The sequence below is a fragment of the Micromys minutus genome, assembly GCF_963924665.1.
Source record: "Micromys minutus genome assembly, chromosome: 11".
NCBI lineage: Eukaryota > Metazoa > Chordata > Mammalia > Rodentia > Muridae > Micromys > Micromys minutus.
In genome coordinates this window covers 42,497,086-42,520,764 of record NC_137980.1, presented here as the reverse complement: position 1 = coordinate 42,520,764, position 23,679 = coordinate 42,497,086, and the positions used below count along the sequence as shown (strand labels likewise).

Sequence of the window (23,679 nt, the reverse complement as noted above, 5' to 3'; positions counted from 1 at the left end):
GCTGTGCGGCTCTCTCCCTCATAGGCAGTCAGTCTTCTCAGCCCTTCCCGGCCTGGCTCTTCCCACATCATTGGGTTGGAACAAGAGCATTCTGTAATCCTGACCTCTGAGCTTACAGAACCTAAGACAGGCAGAGGCCAGATAAGGTAGCTCTCTGGAGTGTGGAGATTGGCAGGGAATCAGAACTCAGGCTGTTTACAGTTCCAGTTCTAAGGTTGGCTGCTCCTGGGCCTCAGTCTCCCTGCCAGACTCTCAACTCACAGGGATCCCCCTACAGCAGGGGCGGGCAAGAACTCACTTTTGGAAACCAGATTTTACTGGGATGTAGCCACGCCCCTTTGTGTCTGTGCCATGCAAGGCTTCTTTCCTGCTTCAAGTTGCAACACATGCCATATGGTCCTCAATGGAAATATTTACTATCTGTCCCTTCTACAAGTCTGGAGTCCGGCTCACGTTCTGGGCATAACCAATGGAGCTCTAGTCGCTCCAACTCTACAGAGCCCCTCCTGGGTCTCTGCCCAAAGCCACACAGACATCACTGCGTCAGGCACCCTCTGCTGCCAGGGTTTGGGCAGGGGTGGTAGCAGACAGGGCTGGAACCACAGTGTGGGCAAATGGCGCCACCTGCTGTGAGTGCCTGAAGCAATTTATAAGCTCGCCTCCTGGGACAGCAGCTCCCCTGCTAAAGCAGAGAATCAGCTTGGGTGTCAGGCCACAAGAGGGCTCAGCCCCGCTCAGCCCTGGGGCACGGCCATAGAGAAGGGCACTGATTGGCGCACATTACAGAACCGAGTCCCTCCTGCCAAATTCTTCCAAGTCTTGGTCTCTTGGTTCTTGACAGTATTTTAAGAATACGTAACAGCTAATCTGTACCATTTTCCAGATAGCCTGAAATAGACATTAGCCCCTCTTTTAAAAATAGATACACAACCTACAGCACAGAGAAACTAAGGTCACACAGCAAGTACAAGACAGAGCAAGAATGTGGATCTGGGCTGTAAGACTGGTAGTCTCCAGAAGTCGGTACTGAGCAAACACTCATTTATTTCCTGCGGTGGGTCCATGGTATGGCCCCAAGAATGGGGCCTGGGGCACAGGCAGGAGCATAAACTACAGAAGGCAGGGCAGAGGCCAGGGCCCCAGGCAGGGAATGGAGGAGAGGCCAGGCCCCAGGGCTCTCCTTCCTCTCATGCCTTAGGCAACACTGGGCTGTGGAGAAGAAAATCATTATTTCAACTATAAATAAATCTACTCTCCACGGAAGCTGCTGTCCAGGTGATGAGGCCCAGCCTCTCCATGACTCCTTCCCAGATGCCCCACAGTCCAAATCTGAGATACTACCTCACTGCTTAAGTTCACCCTGGCTCTGAGAGCCAGAGCAATGGTGGAAGACAGGCCACACTGGCTCCTCTGGTCCTGGGTGACCCTGGCATTCACTTTTTGGGAGCAAGCTCTGCAGGAAAGAGCAGGAGTCTCTGAGCCCCTGCTGACAACTCGGAGGCCGCCACTTGCAGCTGCTCTAAGGCCAAGATTTGCCAGCAGCATTGACCGCGGTGGCCTGCTTCTGCTGCTCCCGGGCTGGTCATTGCTGTCCCTGGGTCATAAAATACTCCTCTTCACCGTCCTCTTCCTCCTGATGGCTGCTCTGAAGCAGCAGCTCCAGGTCAGCACTGGAGCCCAGGCCCTTCAGGGGCTTAGAGCCACCATCACCTTGGGGTAGACACACCAGTTACTGACCTGTAAACTTCTCTGGGGATGGCCCTATACCCTCCCAGGGTGCCAGCACCATCTGGCACATGTCCTGAGCTACAGGAACAGCTGGGAAGAGGTGGCTGGATGGCAGGACAATCAGTAATTCTAAGCCACGGGGGTGGGGGAGGGGACAGTACCTCTGGAATGTAGGGCCTTGAGGGCCACATGCAGGGAGATGCCAGAGAGGCAGAGGGCAAAGCCCAGCCAGTTCAGGAGGCTGATCTGGTCACCCAGCAGGTGAGCTGCCAACAGCAGGGTGCAGACTTCCTGTGGGTAGAGGCAGAACATGGGTCAGAAGCTGACTCTGTGGCCAGGAGGGCAGAGCTCTGTGTATACTGAGGCCAAAGCCAGACCAGCTGGTGTGACAGGCAGAAGCTGAGACCTCTGTGCCCAGATCACTGGCCTGCAGACCTGGTGCTACTGAGATGCGGATGCACGACTCTTAGCGAAAGCAGATTGCCAACCAACCCCCAGACTACAGCACAGGTGCCCCTGGCATAAGGGAGTCTGCTGTTGCTAGGCACCCACTGACGGACAGCTCTCAGCATGGCTTTGAGACAGGCCTCTCCTCATCATAGCTAGAAGACACTTAACACCCAAACGTTTGCTTTGGGTGTCACTGCTCCAGCATGGAGTCTACCTGGCCAGACGGAAACTCCTCCCTAGACCTGACCCGTGTGCCCGGCTCCCAATGTGGGACTTTTCACAGATCAGCGTTCAGTGTTCGGGTTACTGCCATGCAACTCAAGCTGCCGGTCAGGTAGCATGTAGGCACACGGCAGGCCTGGTAGTGAGGCCTGGCTCGCATCCTCAGGGCTATGCGCTGCTGAGAAGTGGCACTTGCTCAGCTCCACGGGGGAAAGTCACAGCATGTCCTGGGCCACACTCCGCTGTCTGTTCTCCAACCCTCTCAGGTTCAGAAACGGGCAGAGCTGCTAGAAGCCTTCCAGAGTAGGCCTGGGGTCACTTCCCAGTGTGTACCTTAAAAATGCCAGCAATGGAGAGTGTGAGGCTTGATGTTCTGGAGACCAAGAGGAACTCAGAGAAGCCCAAACCAAAGGCCAGAATCCCACCGAGGAGGAGGCTCCCAAGAACCCTCAGGAGCAGCCCAGTGTCCTGGAAGCGGAAGATCTTCTCAGAGGTGGACAAATGGAGACCTAAAAGCAACAGGGAGAGGGTGGGAGGCCAGGGCCTGCTCAACAGCTACTGTGTTTCTTCAGCATGGTATGGTGGGAGTGGGAGATGCTGATTATCTGAGGTAGAAAAAAGAATGGGGGGCTTTACGACAGTCCCCCATAGATTGCCTGAGACCAGGGACCCAAGTGAGCACTACAGAGCCCAGGCCAATACATGTCCATTATCAGAACAGGATTGTACCTATGGCTCTGGTGGAGGCTGACTATATAGGAATGCAAAGTGTGCAGTTGTAGGACCCCTCACCGTTAGGTTATGTACATGGGAGTACATGTGTATGTGTGTGTGTGTTTGTGAACAATGGTGGAGATGGCCCCTTTTGGCTGTGGGTTTCCCTATTGACAGAATGACAGGACAGCGACTAAACTGTCATTTCTTCAGCGAGCAGTTTCATCTAATGAATTTATCTCAAAAAACAAAAACACCCTCTCCTCTTAACCCGAGCTGGGCATGGTGATGGGGCATGGAGGTAGAGCGTGGTGACAGGACATGGTTGGGGGTGCGTGGTACACACACCAGTAATCACAGCATCTGGGGCAGGGACGGGGGACAGGGCAGAAGACTGGCCAGCTGCATAGAAAGCTCAAGTCCAGCCTGGGCTACACATGACCCATCCCAAAAAGAGCCACCCCCCCCACACCCCACCCACAAACTCATGACGAAGCTTCAGCCCCTTGCTCCAGAGCACACTGCACACCACACCAATTTCTGCTTCAATTTTCATAAGCAGTGGCTTCCTTCTTAAAAGGCTCCTGGGCTCTTTGCAAAGCAAGGCCCCAGGGTGTGTTAAGAGTGGGTGAGGTCAGTATCCATTGGGCACAGTGTACACAGGAGGGCACTGAAGGCAGACAAGAACTTTGGGGGGCCAAGGGGCGGGAGTGCAAAATTTCACAGCAGTGTGCCCCAGGCTAGCAGCCTGGTGATTTGAGCCATCTTGTTTGGTGCTGGGCTTAGAGCGCTTGCAAAGGCAAATTGAAGGGAATTCAGGGAAGAGCAACATAAGTAATGAAGGCGCTTGGGGGATTAATTTACCAGAGAAGATTAAAGGAGCTAAGTCCACGCAGCTTTGCTAAGTGGTGGCGACCGGGGGCTTGTGGATGAGGTTTGCAGAGTGGGAACAGTGAGAGGGCCTGGGAGGGGGTGAGTGTGGTGTTTGCTACAAGGGGCATAATGAAGGAATGGGGAGAGATTTTTAGAAGGAGAAGCATGAGGCTCCTTCCACATGCAAGTTTCCTGGACAACGGGGCTGTGGAATAATTTTCTCACGGAGGCTGGAGATGCTTCGCTGCTTGAAACTTAAATGGATGTGGGATGGAATTTTCTGTAATGACCCTGAGGACAGTTGGGACTCTGAGAAGGAGGGTAAAAAAGGGACGAAGACTAATCCCAAAGCACTGGAGGAAGAAAGGTGACAACATTCTCTCCACCTGTATACCCCTGGCCTTGCCTCTTCTCTGAAAGCCACGGGAGATGGAACAATCGTCCATGTGCCCAGGCTGTCCCCTAACCCCAGCTGTAGAAGGGGCCACTCTGCCGGTGCTGGCTAACATCCACGGCCGAGCCTCCCGCCCTGCTTGCCAGAGCATCTGGATGTCATCTACCCACCAGCCCACCGCCCATCCTCTGCCGTCCCCACCTGTGACAGAACTCTGCCCCCTGAGAGGCATGCCCGCAGTGTGACAGTGGCCTGGCCTCCTGATGCCAGGTTGTGGACACCTAGTCTGGCTTGCTGAAGAGCTATGGGACTGTGTACAAGCTTTCAACATTCTGTTTCCTCGGTTTCTTTCTCCCGCTGAACAGGGATGATATTAGTCCTCCACATCTGGTTGTAAGGGGACGACAAACCTATGCATCTAAAAAGTCACAAACAGCTCAGGTGCCTCTGGGGCTGTTCTGACCCTCCGCACTGACTCCCTGTACCTCACACCTAATTCCTCTGCATTCTTGTCTCATGATTCTAGTCAGTCTGTGTGTCTGTCCATTTCCCAAACCACAGATGCTGGGGAGGGTCTGAGTTCTGGATCTGGGCAACCTGTGGCTAGCACTGTGCTGAGCTCAGAGCGGTAATGTGGGACCTGTTGACCTATGGTACCCAGAGGGAGAAGACTGAGTGTACCTTCAAAGATGGCAAAGAGAGGGAAGAGCCCCAGAAACATGAGTGGCTGCAGATGGAACATGGTGTCGATGGGATTCTGGAGACCTGCAGGACAGGACAAGGCAAGTTCTGTCAGGCCAGGCCTGCTGGCCTGTGTTTACCCAGCCCCCATCCCTCCCCAGGGGCTCACCGAGATCGGCTTTCTGCAGAAGCATCTGTGTAAGGGTCCAGCGGATGCCACCAATGAACGAAGCCCCCAGCACCAAGGCAAAGCCCTCCACGTTGAACTGTGTGGACTTGTAGGTAAACATAAAGAGACCTCCAGCAATGAGCAGGACCACCAGGACCAGGGCTGCACGCTAGAAGGGGAACAACAGTACAGCTCGCTGGGAGCTCCAGGCCCAGCATGTGCCACATCTGGATTGGGGATCAGTAGCCTTCCATCTATGCCTCATCGCCTCCAAAGGTCCTGAGGCCCCTGAGGACTGATGGACTGAAGGCTGATTTGCAGCAGGCATGTTCTTAATATCACACTTGTTATGAAATACTCAAGTACTAGTGGCCATTCCAGGCTCCAAGTGCCCTCCTAACAAACAGGAACCACTCAGCTGCCCCAGGGGAATCCCATTCTGACCCTGCCACAATTATTTCTAAACTTGCAGTTGTCACCCATATCTAGGTTCCCTCCCCAAGAAGGGGACACACGGGCCAGCAGAGACACAAGCCAGCAGTCTCCTGCCACACAGTGACAAGGGACGTGGGGCTCACCAGCTCCTCCAGCTTGAAGATCAGAGAGAAGATCAGGATAAACAGCACAGCAGAGGATTTGGTCATTGTGTACCTGGAGCAGAGCAGAGACCCACAATGCATGGCTGCAGACCCACCTGAGGGCGACCAGCCCCAAGTAGCCAGTGGGGTTTGTGCGGATATGCCACCTTTTGGGGGAAGAAGTCTCTAAGAAGTCTTTAGAGGCTGACTGTCACTGAGGGGTGAGCTGCGGGTCTAACGCCAAGCTTACTCAGTCTGGTCTTTACCTGGCTGTTGGTAGAGACCAGGTAAGGATGACAGAAACTTGGACAAAGAGAAATGAGGAGCTACACTCTCTGAAGCAAGACATCAGAGCTGGGACTGCAAATGGATGGGCTCTGACACACACACACACACACACACACACACTCACTCACACACTCACACAAACACGGTTCCCAACCCCTCCCCCACCCTGCCAAGAACTTGTGGCAGCTCTGTCCAGTCTCTTAGCTTCCCTTTGCTGCCTGGCCAGCAGGTGCAGCCTAGCTCTCTGTACCGGGCTTACAAAAGAGCTGGAAGCTTCCCGGTGCCAGGGTGCTGCCAGGGTGCCAGGGAGGAGCCGAGAGAGAGTGAGGGCTGGCCCCTGGGTGTGGTGGAGGAGCTGGCCCACTGCTGACTGTGAAGACTGCCAGCAGGAAAGAGCAAGTAAGCGTGGCCAGAAGGGGGCGGAGGGTGTGGTCAGTACTCACAGGGACACAGTGATGTACAGGAAGCTCCAGTTGGACAGGCCCACGTCAAGTGCTGTTGCCAGTGCTGTGGGGAACAGGGACATCCAGCCGGGGCAGCCAGTTGGCAAGCATGAGGCTGAAACACCTGAGGCCCTGCTTGCCTTCCCTTCCACCAAGCAACTCAAGGCTAACCCCTAGCCAAATAGTCTACCTGCTTAGGGCTGGAGCCCATTCTGACTGGCTAGGCCTGTTGGTCTCCTCTGCTAAACAACGTAAACAGTTCCACATGAGACAATTGACCAAATCCTGTCAAACTGCTTGAGGGGCGCCTGGCCCTCCCCTGGCCCAGCTCGCTAAGCCCCTTCCCTCCTATTTCCTGCTCCAGCAGAGTTCTCAGCTCCCCCTCTGACCTCAAATCCCCAGGGCCAGAGGTCCCCATCCACTCTTCAAGTCTTGCCCACTCAAGACTAGTCCTAGCCCAACCCGGCATGGCCACATGGTGAGGCTGCCCTGTTCTGTGTTTGGTGGAGCTCTGAGGTCCACGCGAGCCAGCAATGGACAAGGACGCTGCCTGCTTTGCTGAGATGCAGATGTGGGAGAGGGGTGAGGAGGAGAGAGGGCAGGCCGTGTGTGGCCACAGGGGCTTCTGCTTTCTGGCAGCCCTCCTCACACTGGACCTACCTGTGGGGGCTACTCTTCTGAGGTAGTCAGTCCAGCTGAGCACCACCCGGGCCCTGTGGCTGGAGCACTGAACCAGTGCCCTGGACAGGGCAGAGAAGAGGAAGATGACCGCCAGGTGCAGCATGGTCATGAAGAGCGGGAAGTGGAAGCTCTGTGGGGCCCAAAGCAGACAGACAGAGATGCCACGCAGCCCCTCTATCTCCTCCCTATGGTGGCAGGGGCCACTCTACTGGCTCTTCTCTCTGGTGACAAAGAGGCCAATCCAGTGCTCTGCATGACCCCACTGTGGAGGTCACCCAGAGAAGTGGCAGCCCAGGTACTGAATCCCTGCCCAGGCTCATCACCACCACCCCTGCCAGCCACCTGCTTAGTCCGCCTGGGACCAGTGTCCAGGAAAAGCCACCATGACCCAATACAACTGTAGCAACCATGGCCACCTCCAGGTCAGTCCCTGCGCTGTTGAGGCCTGGTTACCTTTGTCAGCCATTTGTTGTAGAAGGTGATTCCTATGGAGAAGCAGTAATACAGAAGGACCAGGCCCAGGGTCAGAGCTGCCTTCCACACAAAGGCGACGTCCAGGGCCCACCTCCCCATCCGTGGGTCAGCAGGAACAGGAGCCTGTCTTGAAGGTGGCTGGCAGGGAGAGCCAGCAGGACTGGACCACTGTTTTCAAAAGGCAGCTCCCCTGGCTTGAAGAGTCCTCTCAGCCTCCATGACGTGGAACGGGCAATGGGCCCCTGATGGAGTCTTCACCTAAGGGGCTGGTGGCCAGAGCCAAACTGTTCCATGGTTAGCAGGCTGACGAGATCACAGGTCCGAAGCTCTACTGCTGGAAAGAAGAGAGTCGGGGTCTGGTGGTGTGGCTACAGACCATCTCTGGCCACCAAGAGACCGCAGAGGCCACGGGTTCCACCCCAGCCCAGGGACTTGAAGCTATAGTGCACATTCTAACTGAATTCCACAGGAACCCACTACATGGGACCTTTCAATGGTGACTGTGGTCTCGTCCACCCTTGCTCCTGCCTTTAGCAGCTCCCAACTGCCTTCATGAAGGCCAAAGCCCTGCCTGGAGTTCTGAGGTCTAACCTGGTCTAGTCTGTCACTGCCAGTCTGTTCCCAGCCAGAAAGGATGGAGGGAACACTACACCCAGCCCACCCTCCTTCCCTCCTCAGTGTGCCCCACTTCAGTACAACTCTTCCTCAGGAGCCCGTCTGTGACCCATTACTCTATTTTTTTGGGGGGGGGAAGGAACCGAGAAGGGTGTGATTTGAAGAGATTTGAGGAAGACAGACCTGTTTTTCTTTTCAGTGCTGTGGACAGAACCCAGGGCCTCACGCTCAGGGGCCATACTCCCAGTGAGCCACACTCCTGTCCCCTTGTCTAATGCTTGTAAGGTTCCACTCTACGAGGGCCTCACACACACCTGGCCTTCTCCACAGCCCCTTTTAGTCTGATGACTCTGACAGAGAGTGGGTACAGGATTTCAGGTCTGTGGGACCTCAAGCTGTACCTTGCTCTGGCCTCCAACAGCTACTCCCAGAGAGGAGGTGCCTGCCAAGGCAAACTCCCACTTGTCAGTCAGCCCCGGGCAAGCCTGGCTCAGGGGTCCTGGCTCTGTGTGGGTGAGCCCTGGCCCACTCTTACACACCTGCTTCTTCAGGGGTGCTGCAGGACCAGCTCCTCTGGGAACCTTCTGTAATCATGAGATCAGGCTCCTCCCTGACCAGGCTGCACAGACTGCTCTGCACTCTGGAACCTCTTATCACACCTCCTCCCTCAGGGCAAACTGGGTTGGCTGTGGGTTTTGTCCAAAGGACTCCTGGACTGTGGCTATCTGTAGAGGAGCTTAGAACTCTGGGTGGCGACCCGGAGGAGGCACCCAGCATTTGGTGAGCAGAAACTATAAAAGCTAAAAAGGATTCTGCATTCGGAGCACCTCCGACAGTCACAAAGGCAGAGAGAGAGGGGGTCGGCCACAGGTTTCTGCAAACATCGTTTTCCAGGGCTCTGCTGTACATTGAAATTGTTAAGAATGCCACGTGTACTGCCCAAAAGGAATACCACTTCTCTGACAGCAACAGCCCTCATGGCTCTGGAGCTGCCAGCATGGTGGCTCTGAGCTTCCCCTCATGGTGGGCTCACTTGTGGATTCTACAGCAAGAGGAATTCACCAGTGGTCACTGTGACTCCAACTCCACGGAAATGGACAAGGGGAAGTGTCTTATTTCACCACTGACTTCCAGGTTAATAAACAGGCTGTGACCAAACGCATGGTGGGTCCAGGTGGACAGGCCCTGCCCTACTCGCCTAAGCCTTGTATCTTAACATACTTTCTGCAGGCTGACATTTCTCCAGCATGCATCTAGCTCTCCATGAACTCCAGACGCAGATCCAGCTGCTGACTAGACTTGGTCACCTGGGCCTCTAATCTCAGGCTCCTGTTGACACTGTTAGACAGTTGGGGACCTAGGGTGAAACCTTCAAACAGACCTCAAGGTCCACCTTCCTCTGCAGCCTGGCACTACTTTCTGGGAGAGGCCAGTCTTATACGTTGTCATCTATTGACAAATCCTGTTGCTACCCACCAGATGCCACAAGCATCCTGTCACATTGTCACATTCTGTAACAACCCAGACTGTGCCCAGAAATTACTTGGTAGTGCTGGCCTAGCACGTGAAGGGTCTGGGTTGAGTCTCCAGTTCTCCAGAACAACCCACACAGTGCTCCCTTAGAACTGCTGCCTCCCCTTCCCAGGGACTCACGGAGCATGCTAATACCAGGGCATCCTGTTCCCCTTTCTCTCAACTTACTAACCTATCTACTTCTGATCACTTCCTCCTTGGTCATTGTACCAAAGAGTTCATTTACTGTTCAAGCCTCTCCTTTCCTTCAGAGAGCTTTTCAAGCTCCCAACCTCTATGGGACACCACACGGAAAGTCACCTATCCTCACACACAAAAACAGAGACCAGCTAGAAGGGACCCCAGGAAGCAGAGGTAAAACCCCTAAGGGCCTCACCCTTTCTCTGTGGTAAGAGAGCAGAACATCATCACATCTACCCAGGAAAGGAATTCAGGAGCATCCCTTTCCCCAAGAAACATGGGCTACCTCAGAGCAGGGCAGGGCAACATGGTAGCACATGGGTTCCCTCTGCCTCCTCAGCTGGACCCTGGGTGTACAGTTTAGTGTTTCAAAGCACAGACTCTGAACTTCTAACCTGTGAGGAGACCGGTCTGTGTCACCTACAACTGAGTTATCTGGCCCGAGATGACTCAGTTTCTCTAGCCACGTGGTTTGGGGGCAGAGGTATCACTATCAGAAGGACAGCACTTGGCACTGGCCCATGGTAGGTGTCACTCGATCACCTACAGCAAAGCTCCCCATCGTCAAGCTTCCCTTACCTCAGTCTGTCAGGCTGTTTGCCTAGGCAGTTACTCTGCCCTGTCACCTCTCCAGAGCCTGGGTTTCTGTGGCTCCTCTCGTGAAACTAACAGCTTCCTCCTCAGAGACATAGTGGACACAGCTTGCCACAGTCTCTGGAGTCTTCTGTTTCCTGCACAGCTGCTTGGCCAGAGCCTTCTCCCTAACTCGGCCAGTAAGCACTGTGCCTGAGGCACGAAACCCAGCCCCTCTGCCTTCATTCCCAGACACCAAGACCACCCCAATCTGTGAAGGCAGAGGAACCTGGTAGCTCCAGCTGACAGCTCAACCTCAAGGTGCCACAAGAACCTATCTTAATATTCCTCAGGTCTCCATCTGACTCTAAAGTCACTCAGAGATAGCCACGCTAATAACTGTTTACTTATTGCTGTCTCCCGGCATTCCTCATCCCCCCCTACCCTGTCCAGCCCACCTCTAGTTATTCGTTGACCTTCTTCCCTTCTCCCATCACCACGGTCTACCCCAGTTTCCGTTCACCTACTGCCTGCAGTCCAGAAAGAGCCAGAGACTGGCGCGATGGTTAATGTGGTCAACCTGACGGAATCTAGATTCACCTGGGAGGTGGGCCTCGGAGCATACCAGGAAGGGATTCACTTGATCAGGTTAACTGATGTGACGAGACCCATGTAGTTGTGGGCAGGGACTCCTGGACTCCATAAAGTGGAGACAGGGACAGTAGCAAGCATTGATGGCCCTCAAGATTCCCTGCTTTAGGACTGTGGAAACGATGTGACCTGGTGCTTCACGCACTTACTGCCCTGATTTCCTCACGACGCCCTGCTGGTTTCAAGACTGAAGACCCCTGGGCTGGGTCCGCAAGTCCTCCCTAGATCCTGCCTGCCAGCTGCAACCCCACGTACGGCCGTGTGCCCAGCACCTCAGCCGGCGTCCAGCTCGGCAACCTGTGCCTGTCCTCTTCCCCAGGGTCCCCACTGCGCTTGGCCCTTCCCACCGCGTGACGAATGTGTTTGCTCACGTGTCCCTGCCGCGCCTGCTCGGCAGTGTCCATCTGGTTCCTCCCCCGACCCCTCGTAAGTACTCAGCGAATGCCAGGCGAACGGGCCCAGAGCCACAAGAAGACTGGGTAAACTGAGGCCGAGCGAGAACGCAGGGGACCGCCCACCGCACGCCCACTTACCTCCGCCCGGAGCCTCCTGCTGGAAGCTCGAGAAATGCACTGTGCTACTAGAGGCGAGACTTCCGCCGGAAGCTGGTGGGCGGAGCCAGAGCAACTCTATCAACACAGTCCCTCTGTATCTTTCCCCTAAACAAGCACCAAGAACGAATCAGATGCTAAACTCTGTAGTGGGCTTTTTTTTTTTTCCTGCTGGGACCTGAAGCAGCTGGAAAGTGATGTGACAACAATTACAATTTTAGCTAGAAAGACGTAAAAGGTTCTGGCAAAGTAATAATGGACACCTTGTGACATATGCTTATAAATTTGTGAGAACTATTCAATAAGCTGAGTATGGGAAGCTCATCCCAGAGGAAATGGAACCCGAAAGAAAGGGGTGGGGGGAGAAGGACCTAGTCTTACCCGGAGCCCAGGAAAGCCGGTTGCAGTGGCCTCCACACCAATTTTGCACACTCGGATTCGATTCATTTTAGGAACAAGGTATGTGAGCAAGATAACCTCTAAGCCATGCAAGCCAGGGCTGTAGACCCAAGCTGGCCCAGTTCTAGGCTTCTGCTCATCCGGGCCCTACCAGGACTGGCTGCAAACAGAGATCCTTGCACAGGACTTGGCTGGGCTCCTGGCTCCTAGCAGAAGGCTCAAGGCCAGAGTGTAAGCTGTGCTTTGTGCACACTGCTGCCGTAGGCTGCTGCCAGCTGGCATTATGGAAGCGTTAGCTGATTCAATGCTTCCTAAGACCTACAGTGGTGCCCATCGCAGCCCAAGGTCTTGGCTTCATTCAGCCCTCAAGGCCTGCGTTGCATGCACTTTCTATGCCTTCTGAAAGCGCCTGTCCTCACCCCCTTCTGACAGCGGCAAGAGGAAGTATCTATTTTCATCACTGCCCTCATTCAAGCTACCAAGGCTGCTGATGGGAGCGACAGCTTAAAGCACCAGCTGGAAGGCTGGGCACTAAGTACAGGCAACACACGGGGTGCAGAACATATCTTCTTTGAAAGGCACAAGTACTTGAGCTGTTCCCTGGCTGTGTCCCTGGCAGGGAAAATAGGGAGGATGGGTTCTTTGGGGGTGTACAGTATGCCTTTCTACGTTGTACCCAGCAGGGCTGAGCAGGAAACACTCTGTTCTGTACCACAATCTGTGAGCATCCTTAGCCAGCAGGTGCGAGTAGTCTGTGCATGACAGAGCAGGACAGATGAGGGGAGCGGGGGGTGCTCTTGGGAAGTGGCTGGGAGCTCTCCAGATGCTCCCCAGCACACTGAAAGGAAGGCGGCCAGGTGGCTCCTGACCCTCAGGGCAGGGAACAAGTGCAGAGGAAGAGGTGTTGATAGGAGCCAGTCTACATGAAAGAGTCTTTATTGAAAACACGTCACTGACAGGAAGCCCCCGGCTGCTCTCTGGTTACACTCAGCTCATCACTGAGAGCACTACAGCTTTGCTCTCAACTTTACCTTCCCTTCAACACTCTATCCTGGGATAGGAAGATCTTATATAAATATATATACATGTCTGCATAAGTATGGCCTATAGTAAAGAAAATATATAGTACACTCTTCACTGGGCGGTGACCACCATGCCAGGCTCCCAGTGCTGAATGCCACCACGTCAGCATGCGTCCGAGGAAAGAGGCTGTGCGCGTGCTCCAAGTGCGGCAGCACCAATGAAGGCCCATGGCACAGCTGTGGCCCCAGCCGCTTCTTGAAATCATGGCTAATGGCAGAAACCACAGCGCCAGGAAGGAGAGAAAGGGAAGGCAATGCCCCTCGTCTGCGGGCAAGAGGGAAGCAAACAGAAGGGCCTGTAACTAAGGGGGCATGGGAACATTCTTCCTCAGCAAGGAGAAGACAGAACTGGAGGGAGTGAGCTAGAGGCTGTCTTTCCCTGCAGCGTTTCTAGAGCCTAAGAGAGCAGGACTCCGGCTGCAGGCTTCTGCCTGGCCAGGATGAGACTGAGTGCTTGGGGGAAAAATTACTAACTGTCCTGATACCTGCATGGACAAGATGAGCATCTCTAGAGAGTCAAGATGATAGGGCCAAACCCCAGAGGCAGCAACATCTTGGCACAGGATGAGGCTGGAACAAGCCCTCAGAGATCTATTAAGCAAGACCTCAAGGCCTGCTCTTGCCTGAGCCATCGGAAGACAGTCACTCCAAGGCTCTCACCGTCCCCAGGCCTCTCGTCCCCATGGGCAGCCTTTTGTGACCAGCTCCAGCCCACATGGGCTCTCCAGCAAACCAGTGTAGGCTTGAAAGAAAAGGGGCTGGCTGTCACTAGGTCCAGTACCAGCTGCAGATGCAGACTCAGGGTGGGAGGCAAGAGCATCTTGAGTTCACTCCTCCAAGCCCAACCAGGCTCTGTGGTGCTGAGGAGGGCGGCAAGCCCTGACTTCATGACTCCTAGTGGATGGAACAGAGCGAAGCTCTGTGTCCCACTGGGCCTGAGGAGTAGTTGCCACAATCACTACAGAGTTTGTACAAGTGGAGGGCAAGGCATGGGCTGCCAGTGTCTCTCCTGGGCCCCAATCCCTTCCCGCTCAGCCATAGTGATAGACGAAGTCGTAGCTGCTGGGCTCCTTGGGGACTGGAGGTGGTGCCTCTGGGATCTGAATGTTCTCCAAGTCCAGAAGCCGCAGCTTCATCTCCATGCTCAGCAGGGTATCCAAGTCGCTTTTGGTTAGCTCGCTGGACATATCCTTCCCCAGGAGGGCGCTGAGCCCATCAATCCAGATGCAGTACTGTGGGTAAGTTGCAAATGTCACACAGTGGCCCCAGGGTTGCAGTGGGACTCACAGCAATGCTGTTGGGTACCATTCACAATATGCAAAAACCCATGGCAGACAAGAGCAAGGGCAGCTTGAACACACACTCCGTGAACACACTCAAAATCACACTCAATGAACACACACACTCAGTGAACACACACTCAATTATCACACATACACTCAATGAAAACACACACTAAATGACTACATACTCAATGAACACACAATGAAATGAGCACGAAGCACACAGGGACTCAGGGGTTGCAATATGGTTAAAGAAAAAAAGAAAAGAAAAAAAAACTTCCACTAATGTTAAAGAATGTTTTAGAGGAAAGTACAAGAGAAACTGGCACATCCTGCGTGTTGGAACATGCTTATAACATTCAGGCACTTGGGAGACAAAGGTAGGAGAATCGGGGGTTCAAGACTAGCCTAAGCTACAGTAAGGTTGCAATTAGGTCCAAGTTACATGACACCTTGTCTCAGAAAAACAAAACTTGGGCTGGAGAGATAGCTCAGTGGTTAGGAGCACCGACAGTCCTTCCAGAGGTCCTGAGTTCAATTCCCAGCAACCACATGGTGGCTCACAACCATCTGAAATGGAATCTTATGCCCTCTTCTGGTGTGTCTGAAGACAGCTACAGTGTACTCACATACATAAACAAATCTTAAAAAAAAAAAGAAAAAGAAAAAGAAAACTTGAGGCAGAGGCTCTGAGAAGACACGGGTGCGCATGAGCTCTGCTGGGCCAGCCCTCTGCTGCTGTCTTTGTTAGTGCCTAGTTCACTGCGCTGTCTTCAACAAAGCTATACTGGCCCTAGTCGTATTCCTCTTGAAGCTTGACCCCAAGTGCTCAACAACAGGACCTCAATTAACAACGTGTTAACTGAGTTGGGCACTAGCATCTTCCTGGGCTACAGGTAAACTGGGAGTCCCTTGTTAGTCCCTTGTTAAGAGGAACAGATCCATCTGGCTCCACAGCCTAGACTAGGCCGGCTCCATGTAACTGGGATTCAACTCACCTGGGAAAATGATTTTGAGATTACAAAGAGGAAAACCCTCCCATGCCAGCCTAACTTCTAATAATTGTCAGCTGCTCCTAAGGCACAAATTTTTAATCCCAGCCCTCTGGAGACACAGAAGACAGCCCTCTGGAGTTCAAGGCCAGCCTGGTCTACACATCACACATGCGCGCGCGCACACACACACACAGACACACAAATGAGAGAGAGAGAGAGAGAGAGAGAGAGAGAGAGAGAGAAGGAGAGAGAAGTAAAGTGATAAAGTCCAGCCCAGTGGGCTTCTGGGAAATACTGCTGTGCTGGCCACACCTCCTCTCCAGCTGAAGAGACACAGTGAGGGCACTGGTAATAAAGGCAGTGTGGCACATACTTACCTCATACTTATTAGGAGCAATGAAATTCAGTGTCTCATCAGGATCGTACAGAATGGAAAAGGCCAATTCTAACACCTCCTACAGAGAAAGAGTTGCAGTGACTTGGAGCAATGACTGGTTTTGATGTCACCAAGGTCCCTAGGCATGCACCCAGGTGTGGCTGAACCCGAGGCCAGTGTCAACTGACCTTAGCTCACCCACTCCCTGCCACAGTCATCCTAGGATGTGGTGGTAGTTTTTTAAATTTGGAACTTTAATGAAGACGCCTGCCTGGATCCCAGCAATTGAGAGGTTGAGGATTTGAGGTGAGTCTGGGCTACATAGGAAGACCCACCCTCCTCAAGAAAACAACAAATAAAATTTACTGTAGCAAAGTATTTTCAACACTCAGAACGTCAAATGCCAGGACCATATACCACCCTGTTTTTTTTTTGTTTTGTTTTGTTTTGTTTTTTGGGCTAATGGGCATTTCTTTCCACCCTGTGTTTTTATCTTAGATCACAATATGAGTGGTTTCCCCTTTCTATGGTGCTGTACTTGGTACAAAAAAAACAAACAAAAAAAAAAAAAACAAGAAACCTCTAGCAAAAATAAACCACTGATGAGCTGAGACAGTCTGTGCATCAAAACAATAACTGCAATGCATCATCACACGTGACCGGCTCACATCCACGTACTCAGAGAGTCACGTGACCAGCTTAAACACTAAAACATACAACAAAGACATAAAAATTGGTCATGATTGTGTGATACTAGGAACCAGCTCACTGCTTTAGGAGACGCATGCAAGAGGAGTCAAGCCTTTGGCCTCTCTTGTTCCATCCACTGTACCACAGGAAGCCAACAGTAGATAAAGGCAGATTTCTTCATGGAGAAGTGGCTCAACTCATTAGTAAATGGAACACCCTAGTGTACAAGGCTTAGTCCTGAGCATCTAGAGTCTGCTGACAGGGCAGAACACTACCCAGCCATTAGGGGCCTCTGGATAGGCCCCAGTACCATGTAGGATATGGCCAAGCCAGGGCAAAATCAAACGTGAACCAAATCAAACCTCTAGGTCCCTGTGCCAATTTGCAGATCTGGGACAGAAGAAAAGCACAGAGACCCAGTCAGCAAAACTCAAGAGTCTGCGAAATGACCACATAAGCAACATGGTCTATTGAACTAATAAAGTAAAGACAGAAAAAAGATGGAGGGGAAAGGCATGAATGGAGGACTTGGAGATGCACACACTGCAGCAAGCAAACCCACTGGAGCTGATCGAAAACCAGGTACGCCGTGTGGTGTGTGTACATGTAACACTTAGAAGACAGCAGGTGCACATTTCAAAGTGAATGGAATATTTCATATTAAATAATGGTCTTTTATCTTCTGCTAGGTGTGTTAGTGTGACTCCATGGCTGTATCCTTCAGAGGTGTGCAGAAGATACTCATGAAAGAATGGTGTGCCACTTGGGGTCTCCCAAAGCTGTAAGGAGGAGTGGGTGGCAGAATTTGCCAGGGTTGCTGAGGCTGGTGAGGTGCACACTGGGAACTATTTATTCTTATTCTCAACGTTCTTAATGTTGGCTGTGTAATTTAAAGTGGAAAGAGAGCCTGTGCGCCCAGAACCATGTCTGCAGCTGTCACGGGCAGGGGCTCAGCACAGCCCGCTTCTCACCTTGTTCTGTTTCAGGGCACTCTTCTCTTTCATGTGAGGACAGTCTTTCCCAGTGACAATGGCCTTAATATCTGCAACAGGAACTGAGAAACAATGGGAATTAGTATCTGGAAGCTGATGCTGCAAACTGGTCAGCGCTCCTCAGTGCTGGACAGGAAGTCCAGGGCAGAGGACCAGGATGTAGCAGCTCTCAGGCCCGAGTGTCCTCTCAGCTCAGGGAGGTGTGCGTGTGTTAGCCTGCCCTGCTCCTCTGTAAACCCTGACTCCTCAAAGCTCATCGGTGCTACTTGGGTTCCTCTCTTCAGGCAGTAGAGCCTTGGGCACTCATCCACTTCTCCTTCCATAGCAAAGGTGACAAAGTGGCCAAAGCAAGCAGCATCACAGCTAACCACCAAGATGCCACCTGCTAGATGGTGCCCATAGGAATGTATACATTTCTCAGTCCTCTGTGGATAGAAGTGTGGCATTTATCCCATTGGACCAGATATGAAAGCAGGTGAGGATTAATTCACAACACAGCTAGCCTTAGCAACTAACTAGGAGCTAAGCCAGGGTTTCATTTAGACTCTGCAGCTTTAGAGTCTACCCACTGCCTTTCAGTGGAGTCTTGTCCTGCCCTCCATGACCTACACTCAGCCACAATTGGGATCTCAGTAACTCTGCCAACCACCGTGAGGTGAGCCAGAGAGAGGATCATTAGCAGACGAGGACAAAGGAGCGAGAGCCAGGACCAGCACTTGGGACATCTGTTGAGTATAGGCATCATGACACAGCAACACAGACATGCACCTACTTTTCTCCTGCAGGGATTCGAATGTCACCTCCCCTTGAGGGTTGTCATCCAAGTCACCATAATGCAGAACCTTGTGGTTCAGTGCCAAGCGGCAGTGCCAGAACCTCTCTGGAAAACAAGGACGGCGAGCAGGTGAGGCTGGGCAGTGCTGGGCAAAGGGCACCATACAGAGCCGGGTACCCAGGCCAGCACTCTAGGCAGACTCCTGATGCTCCATCTGCCCCCTTACCTTGCCGCCGACGGTTCCCGATTTTCCGGAAGCTGCTGCCCTCACACAGCCGATTCAGGCGCTGTTGCTTGATCAGTTCCAGGATCTCAGGCTGGATCTTCTCTCGAAGCTCCCTGTGGGAACATTCACCCAGGCCAGTGTGAGACTCTGGGAGAGCGATGCTCTCAGAGGTGGAGCTGGCAGGAGGCTGCCTCCTTCAGGGGCTCTCTCAGCTGACACTTACACAATTGGTGGGGACTGGAAGTCATCCTGGCTCATCCTCTCAGACTGGCGCAACCGCAGAATTTCTGAGTAGCTCAGGCTACGAAGTTTACTCTTGAACTGATCCAAAGAGTTGGGTTTAGAGGGCAGAGCCCGGGTGATCTGCTCCCGGACCACTTGCATAACCTGGGCAAAGAAGGTAGTCACAGGCCACTCTGAACATGGTCAGGCCAACTAGAGACTAAGGCTCTCCCTTGCCCAGTGTCTCAAGCAGAGTCCTGACTTCTAGTGGACAGGGACTCAGGTAACATGACAGACGGTGACAGGAGTTTTCTTTCTCACACACATCAGGGAATGGATTCTGATCTCAACTCTTAAATGCTTAATCCTTCACTGTCTCTTTCAGCAAGATTAACTGTGCTCGGGCCTCCAACCCCCTCATTTCTACAGAGAAGAAGAAATCTTCCTGTACACCACGCCATGAAGAACAGGAGATGCATCATGGAAGGCAGGCATAGCACCCAGCAGACAGGGTGCTGCAATGTGACAGCTTCCCTAAAACAACTGTGAGAGAAGAAAGCAGGTGCCTGCCTTCCAAGGGTACATGTGGCATGACCCTACTGAGGAAAGAAAGCTCAGAAAAAGCTAATGAGCATGTGCGCACTGTCAGCTCACTTCCAAAATTTCCCCAATGGGATGTTCAGCCTCAAAACACTGGGCTCCTGGACTGTCAGCCTGTGAGGGCCTGGCTCAGTGCTCCACTCTGGGCACTCAGAGCACCGAGGCCTGAGAAGCACCACGATGCACACGGCGTGCTACCCTTCCTGCTTTGCTGACACTGGCTGCTCACAGAACTCTTACACAACACTGTAGCCATGACAGGTCCAGCCCTCCTGCCCCACTATTTCCCTGACCCCCATGGAGGGCAGCAGCCAGTGCTACCTTTCCCAGGTAAACAAAGGTCTTGGGCGTCATGGGGAAGATGCCCGTTGAAGGTTACAAAAGGGAGTCAGAACAGCTAGACCTTGTGACGCAGCACTGCTGGCCAGGCTGGTTTTCCAGCTCAGGGATTCCCCAGACGCTGGCCAGCTGTCAGAGGCTGTCTCACAGTTTTCCCCCAGCAGCCTGAGTGGCTCGGCAGGACTGACCTTGTTGAAATCCTCAGCTGTTGCCCTCATCTCCTTCCAGGTCTTGTTCAGCAGCTGGATACAGATCCCAAAGAGCTCTTCGAATGCTCGGTCATGGGTGAAGAACATGGGGTGGTAGTCATTGCGCCCTTCATTTGCTGTGGAGAAGAAACTGTAAGTAGGAAGGCTCTGCCCTCAGGCACCCAAGGCACCCATCTGGAAACTCTGAGTTCTCTGCACTCGTCTCAAGGACAAAGAACACAAACCATGACTATAGTCATCAAAGAGCAGAAGGAGCTTTCCTCAAGCCCTTAGCTTGCCGCCCTGTTACAAACTCAGCCAGCCCTTACACACAGCACCGGGGAGCTTTGGAGACAACTCAGACCACTGGCCCACAAAACAGCAGCTTTGATCACCATGAACGGGGTAAGTGGACTGTGAGCTCATGGAGTAAGAACAAGTGTCCCCCGCCTGACAGGCAGTCCCTCCTGGCATCTAGCTGTGCAGACTTACGCAGCTCCCCGACCTGCAGGATCTCACAGAGCATCTTGGTGAGCTCGATAGCACTGCGGCCGAATGGACACTCGTGTTTGTCCTCCCGGCTGCTGTTCTCCAGCACGATCTACAAGCAGACAGGAAGTGGGGTTGAGGGGAGGCAGGCATGATGGGCACCAGGAGTGAGGGGCTGCCCCGGCCTTTACCCGGATGTAGGTGTCCTGGTGGACTTTGGCCAGGTACAACATGTTGTCAAGAGCCAGCATTCCTGGAGGAGTCTGGGTGAAGTCCAAGGCTGGGTTGATATGGTTCTGGTGAAAACAGGAGACTGGGTGTGAACTGGGAGTCCTCGCAGGTGGGATGACCGGGAGAGCATCCTTCTGTGCTCCCTTTCTCTCAGCTCCACCCTAGCCTGTCCAGCTCCTGGAGCACTGGACTAAGGCTGCTTCATCATGCAGTCCAGTACCAAGTGCGTGCACAATACAGTTAACCCCCTCACTCCCAGCTGAGCTGTGTTTTACCAGACAGCAGTAACTGCGGCTGTGTGAAGAGCAAGCTGCGTTGATTCCCACAGGCATGGGTGCCACCCCTTCCTTTCCGCTGTAGGAAGGTGAAGGCTACACCTTAGCACCAGAGGTGGGGAGGCACACCATTAAGGTGAGAAGAGACCACCAAAGCTTTACCCACTGCAGGCATATGGTCCCCTTCCCTCTGCCAAGCCTGGTTTCCTGCGCCTGTAACTGATGGGTGTGGTTTGCATGCCCAGGTGGTTCACACCCACTAAGTGGCCACTGCTAAGGCAAGCCAAACACACAGGCCCTCAGCAATTCCTGTCTTACTCCAAGCTCTCACTGTGAGGGGAGCTGCCAGGGTGGGGAGGGCCCTTTGGGACTTACAGTGAAGCCCAGCATTTTATAGTCCTTGGTGTACATGGCTTTGCGCTTCTCCGTCCCACTCCCAGGGACACTGCTGGGATCAGACTCTGCGTCGAATGCAATCCTCCTCAGTTCAAATATAATGTCTCTTTGAGCCTGGGAGGGGTAATGCAGCAGGCAGGTCAATCGGCTTCCCAGAGAAGAGGGAAGAGAAACAGCAGGGCACATGCTCCCAAGCCAGTCTCTTGGGAGGGACCAGCAGGAGGAGGGAACGACAGGAGAAGGCTTTGTCCCAAGTTCAGGAGATGTAGCCCACACTAGTTTGGACAGGGCTAAGAGAGCACTTCACACAGCATTCCCAACACACAGGACCACAGCCATGAAAAAACAACACAGCTTACACCACGAAAGGGCCCTAGCACCTGCCTGGTCATTGGGATCCATCTTGGTCATCATTCTTTCTTCCAGAAGGTTAAAGGTCAAGACTTGAAGGACATATAGCTGATGGGCCATCTCTGTTTTGATTGGGCGATTCCCTCTGATCACATGCTAGAGAAAAAAAGGCAGGAACAGGTTCAGTGCACTGGCTTTCTTAAAGAGCCATGGGTGTGTGTGTGTGCGAGTGCGAGTACACACACACATCTAAGCACACTGGACAGGGATCGTTTCCTTCCAGTCACAGCAGCTGCACGCTCTTGAAGGGGCTGGAGAGGAAGGGGGCTAGACTCAGCCAGAATGGCTTCATGCAGGCCTTCCTCGCCACTGTTGGGCAGGGGAAGTGGAAAGAATAATGAAGGCTCAACCTCAGATACCAGGGGTGGGGGTGGGAAGGGGTGGTGCAGGGCACACTGGCAAGGAGAGGACAGGCCAGCAGAGCTAGACCTGCCTGGGCTCGCACCTCACAGGACTAAAGCCAAGGCACGTGGGGAAGGACCACTGGTAGACAGGCCAGGTCACCCTCACATCACCCTCCCCATCCTTCCTTTTCTGTCACCCCATGTCAGCCCCTGCCCGTCCTTCAGCCATCCTGTCCCCTCTATCTTCCCAGTGTCAGCTCAGCAGCTAGCTCCCTTTGCCCTGGCAACCCAGCCTCCCTCATCCTCTTACCTCCTAACACTGCGATGAACCACTGCCTCCCCATCCCTTTAACACTGCCGATGGACCATCTCCAAACCCATGCCAGGCTTGAGCTGTAGCACTCTGGACCTACCCTAGACTTCATCTTCAGCTTGGGCCTTTCAGTTCATCGCTGCCACCCACAACATTTACCAAAGCCATACACAGGGACGAATCCCATTGAAATGAGTCACCCATTCAGGCCCCCAGTCTTTCCATGCAGCATCCTCTCTGGACAGAACTTCTATAAACAGAACACATTCAGAACCTCACCCGCCCAGATGCCCTCAGAACAGAACTGAGATGGGTCCCGCCCTCCGCTCCTGCTGACATACACCCCTCTTCAGCCCATCTCTTGCTAGTTCAAGCTCAGGGATCCTCCTCCCCCCATGCTCATGCCCTCCTCCTCTGCTCTCACAGCCGGGCTCTGCCACATGCTGTCTCCATTCCATCTCCTCTTCCACCTTGCCCCAAACCCTTCTCGACTGCTCCCTGAATGTCCACCCCTAGTCCTTCCTCCTCACATCTCTCCATCATTCATAAGATGGCTATGAAGAGAGGGCACATCAGGCTCTTGGGGTTTGCTCACGGCTCTCAGGTGAGAGGGAGTGAACTGCTCTAGCAGCAATGGCTGTGGCTCTCTGGCTTCGTCAGACAGCATGCTCGGGGACGGCCTGGCAAATCAATCGAGACCTGAGGCTCAGCTGTCTGCTCTGTGGGACCCTCTTCTGACCCGTCAGGCTAAGTCTCGGACATAGATTTCCCCAGAAATGCCTCCTCATGCTCACATGCAGAAGGGGTTCCTAGGCGCTGTTCTGGAGTGCTCACAGCAATGGGCACTCCCCCAAATATATCTGTTGGAAGTGAGCAGAGGCTGCAGTGACTTGGGGATCAAGTCACACAAGGTAAAGCCATCAGACTCTGCAGGTTTGCTTGAACTTTCTTCTACAGCTCTGTTACCACACACACACTCATACTCTGTCTCTCCCAAGTGCACATACAAAACGCCCCTTCTGCCCACACCTGCCATGCACCCTGTCAGCTGTGGCCTATGCGCACGCACACACACACACACACACACACGGCCTATGTATTAGCTCCTTCAGTCTTCCCACCCAGCTAAGCAAATCAAAGCCCAGGGATGCAGGGTCAACTGCTCAGGATCAAAGCAGACTGGAAAATGGCCAAAGCCCACCGTCAGCATTCAATCTTTCACGCTTGACTCTGATGTTTTGTCTATTACCTTCAC

The 23,679-nt window shown here is 53.3% G+C and overlaps 2 protein-coding genes across 4 annotated transcripts in view; both read right to left on the bottom strand.

Annotated features, from left to right (window-relative positions):
• Positions 1-1,027: 1,027 nt before the first annotated feature.
• On the bottom strand, positions 1,028-11,838 carry SLC35H1 (solute carrier family 35 member H1). 3 transcript variants are annotated; one of them, XM_080925127.1, is made up of 10 exons: positions 11,781-11,838; positions 7,675-8,026; positions 7,201-7,351; positions 6,541-6,604; positions 5,810-5,882; positions 5,232-5,400; positions 5,063-5,146; positions 2,734-2,909; positions 1,890-2,019; positions 1,028-1,710 (listed from the first exon to the last, which is right to left on the bottom strand). In XM_080925127.1, the coding sequence occupies exons 2-10, from the start codon at positions 7,792-7,794 to the stop codon at positions 1,583-1,585; spliced, it is 1,095 nt and encodes a 364-aa protein (XP_080781253.1). In that variant the 5' UTR covers positions 7,795-8,026; positions 11,781-11,838; the 3' UTR covers positions 1,028-1,582. The 3 variants fall into 3 exon arrangements, with proteins under 3 accessions (XP_080781253.1, XP_080781252.1, XP_080781254.1); XM_080925126.1 differs by having other exon boundaries at positions 7,675-8,029; positions 11,781-11,828; XM_080925128.1 differs by lacking the exon at positions 7,201-7,351 and having other exon boundaries at positions 7,675-8,029; positions 11,781-11,828.
• A 1,294-nt stretch (positions 11,839-13,132) lies between these two features.
• ELMO2 (engulfment and cell motility 2) overlaps positions 13,133-23,679 on the bottom strand; it is a 34,974-nt gene continuing 24,427 nt past the window's right edge. Inside the window, exons 11-21 of the mRNA XM_080925793.1 lie at positions 21,741-21,863; positions 21,336-21,470; positions 20,646-20,750; positions 20,458-20,566; positions 19,966-20,102; positions 18,840-19,003; positions 18,617-18,729; positions 18,388-18,495; positions 17,595-17,677; positions 15,935-16,012; positions 13,133-14,511 (exon numbers count right to left, since the gene is read on the bottom strand). Of these exons, the coding sequence (XP_080781919.1) occupies positions 14,311-14,511; positions 15,935-16,012; positions 17,595-17,677; positions 18,388-18,495; positions 18,617-18,729; positions 18,840-19,003; positions 19,966-20,102; positions 20,458-20,566; positions 20,646-20,750; positions 21,336-21,470; positions 21,741-21,863 (1,356 nt within the window). The 3' untranslated portion in view covers positions 13,133-14,310. The remainder of the gene's footprint in view (positions 14,512-15,934; positions 16,013-17,594; positions 17,678-18,387; positions 18,496-18,616; positions 18,730-18,839; positions 19,004-19,965; positions 20,103-20,457; positions 20,567-20,645; positions 20,751-21,335; positions 21,471-21,740; positions 21,864-23,679) is intronic.

Coding starts and splice junctions, on each gene's coding strand:
- SLC35H1 (XM_080925127.1), bottom strand. CDS start 7,794: ATGGGGAGGTGGGCCCTGGACGTCGCCTTTGTGTGGAAGGCAGCTCTG. Junction 7,352..7,674: donor ACAACAAATGGCTGACAAAG/GTAACCAGGCCT, acceptor TGGGCCCCACAG/AGCTTCCACTTCCCGCTCTT. Junction 2,910..5,062: donor TCTCTTTGCCATCTTTGAAG/GTACACTCAGTC, acceptor TGTTGCTTTTAG/GTCTCCATTTGTCCACCTCT.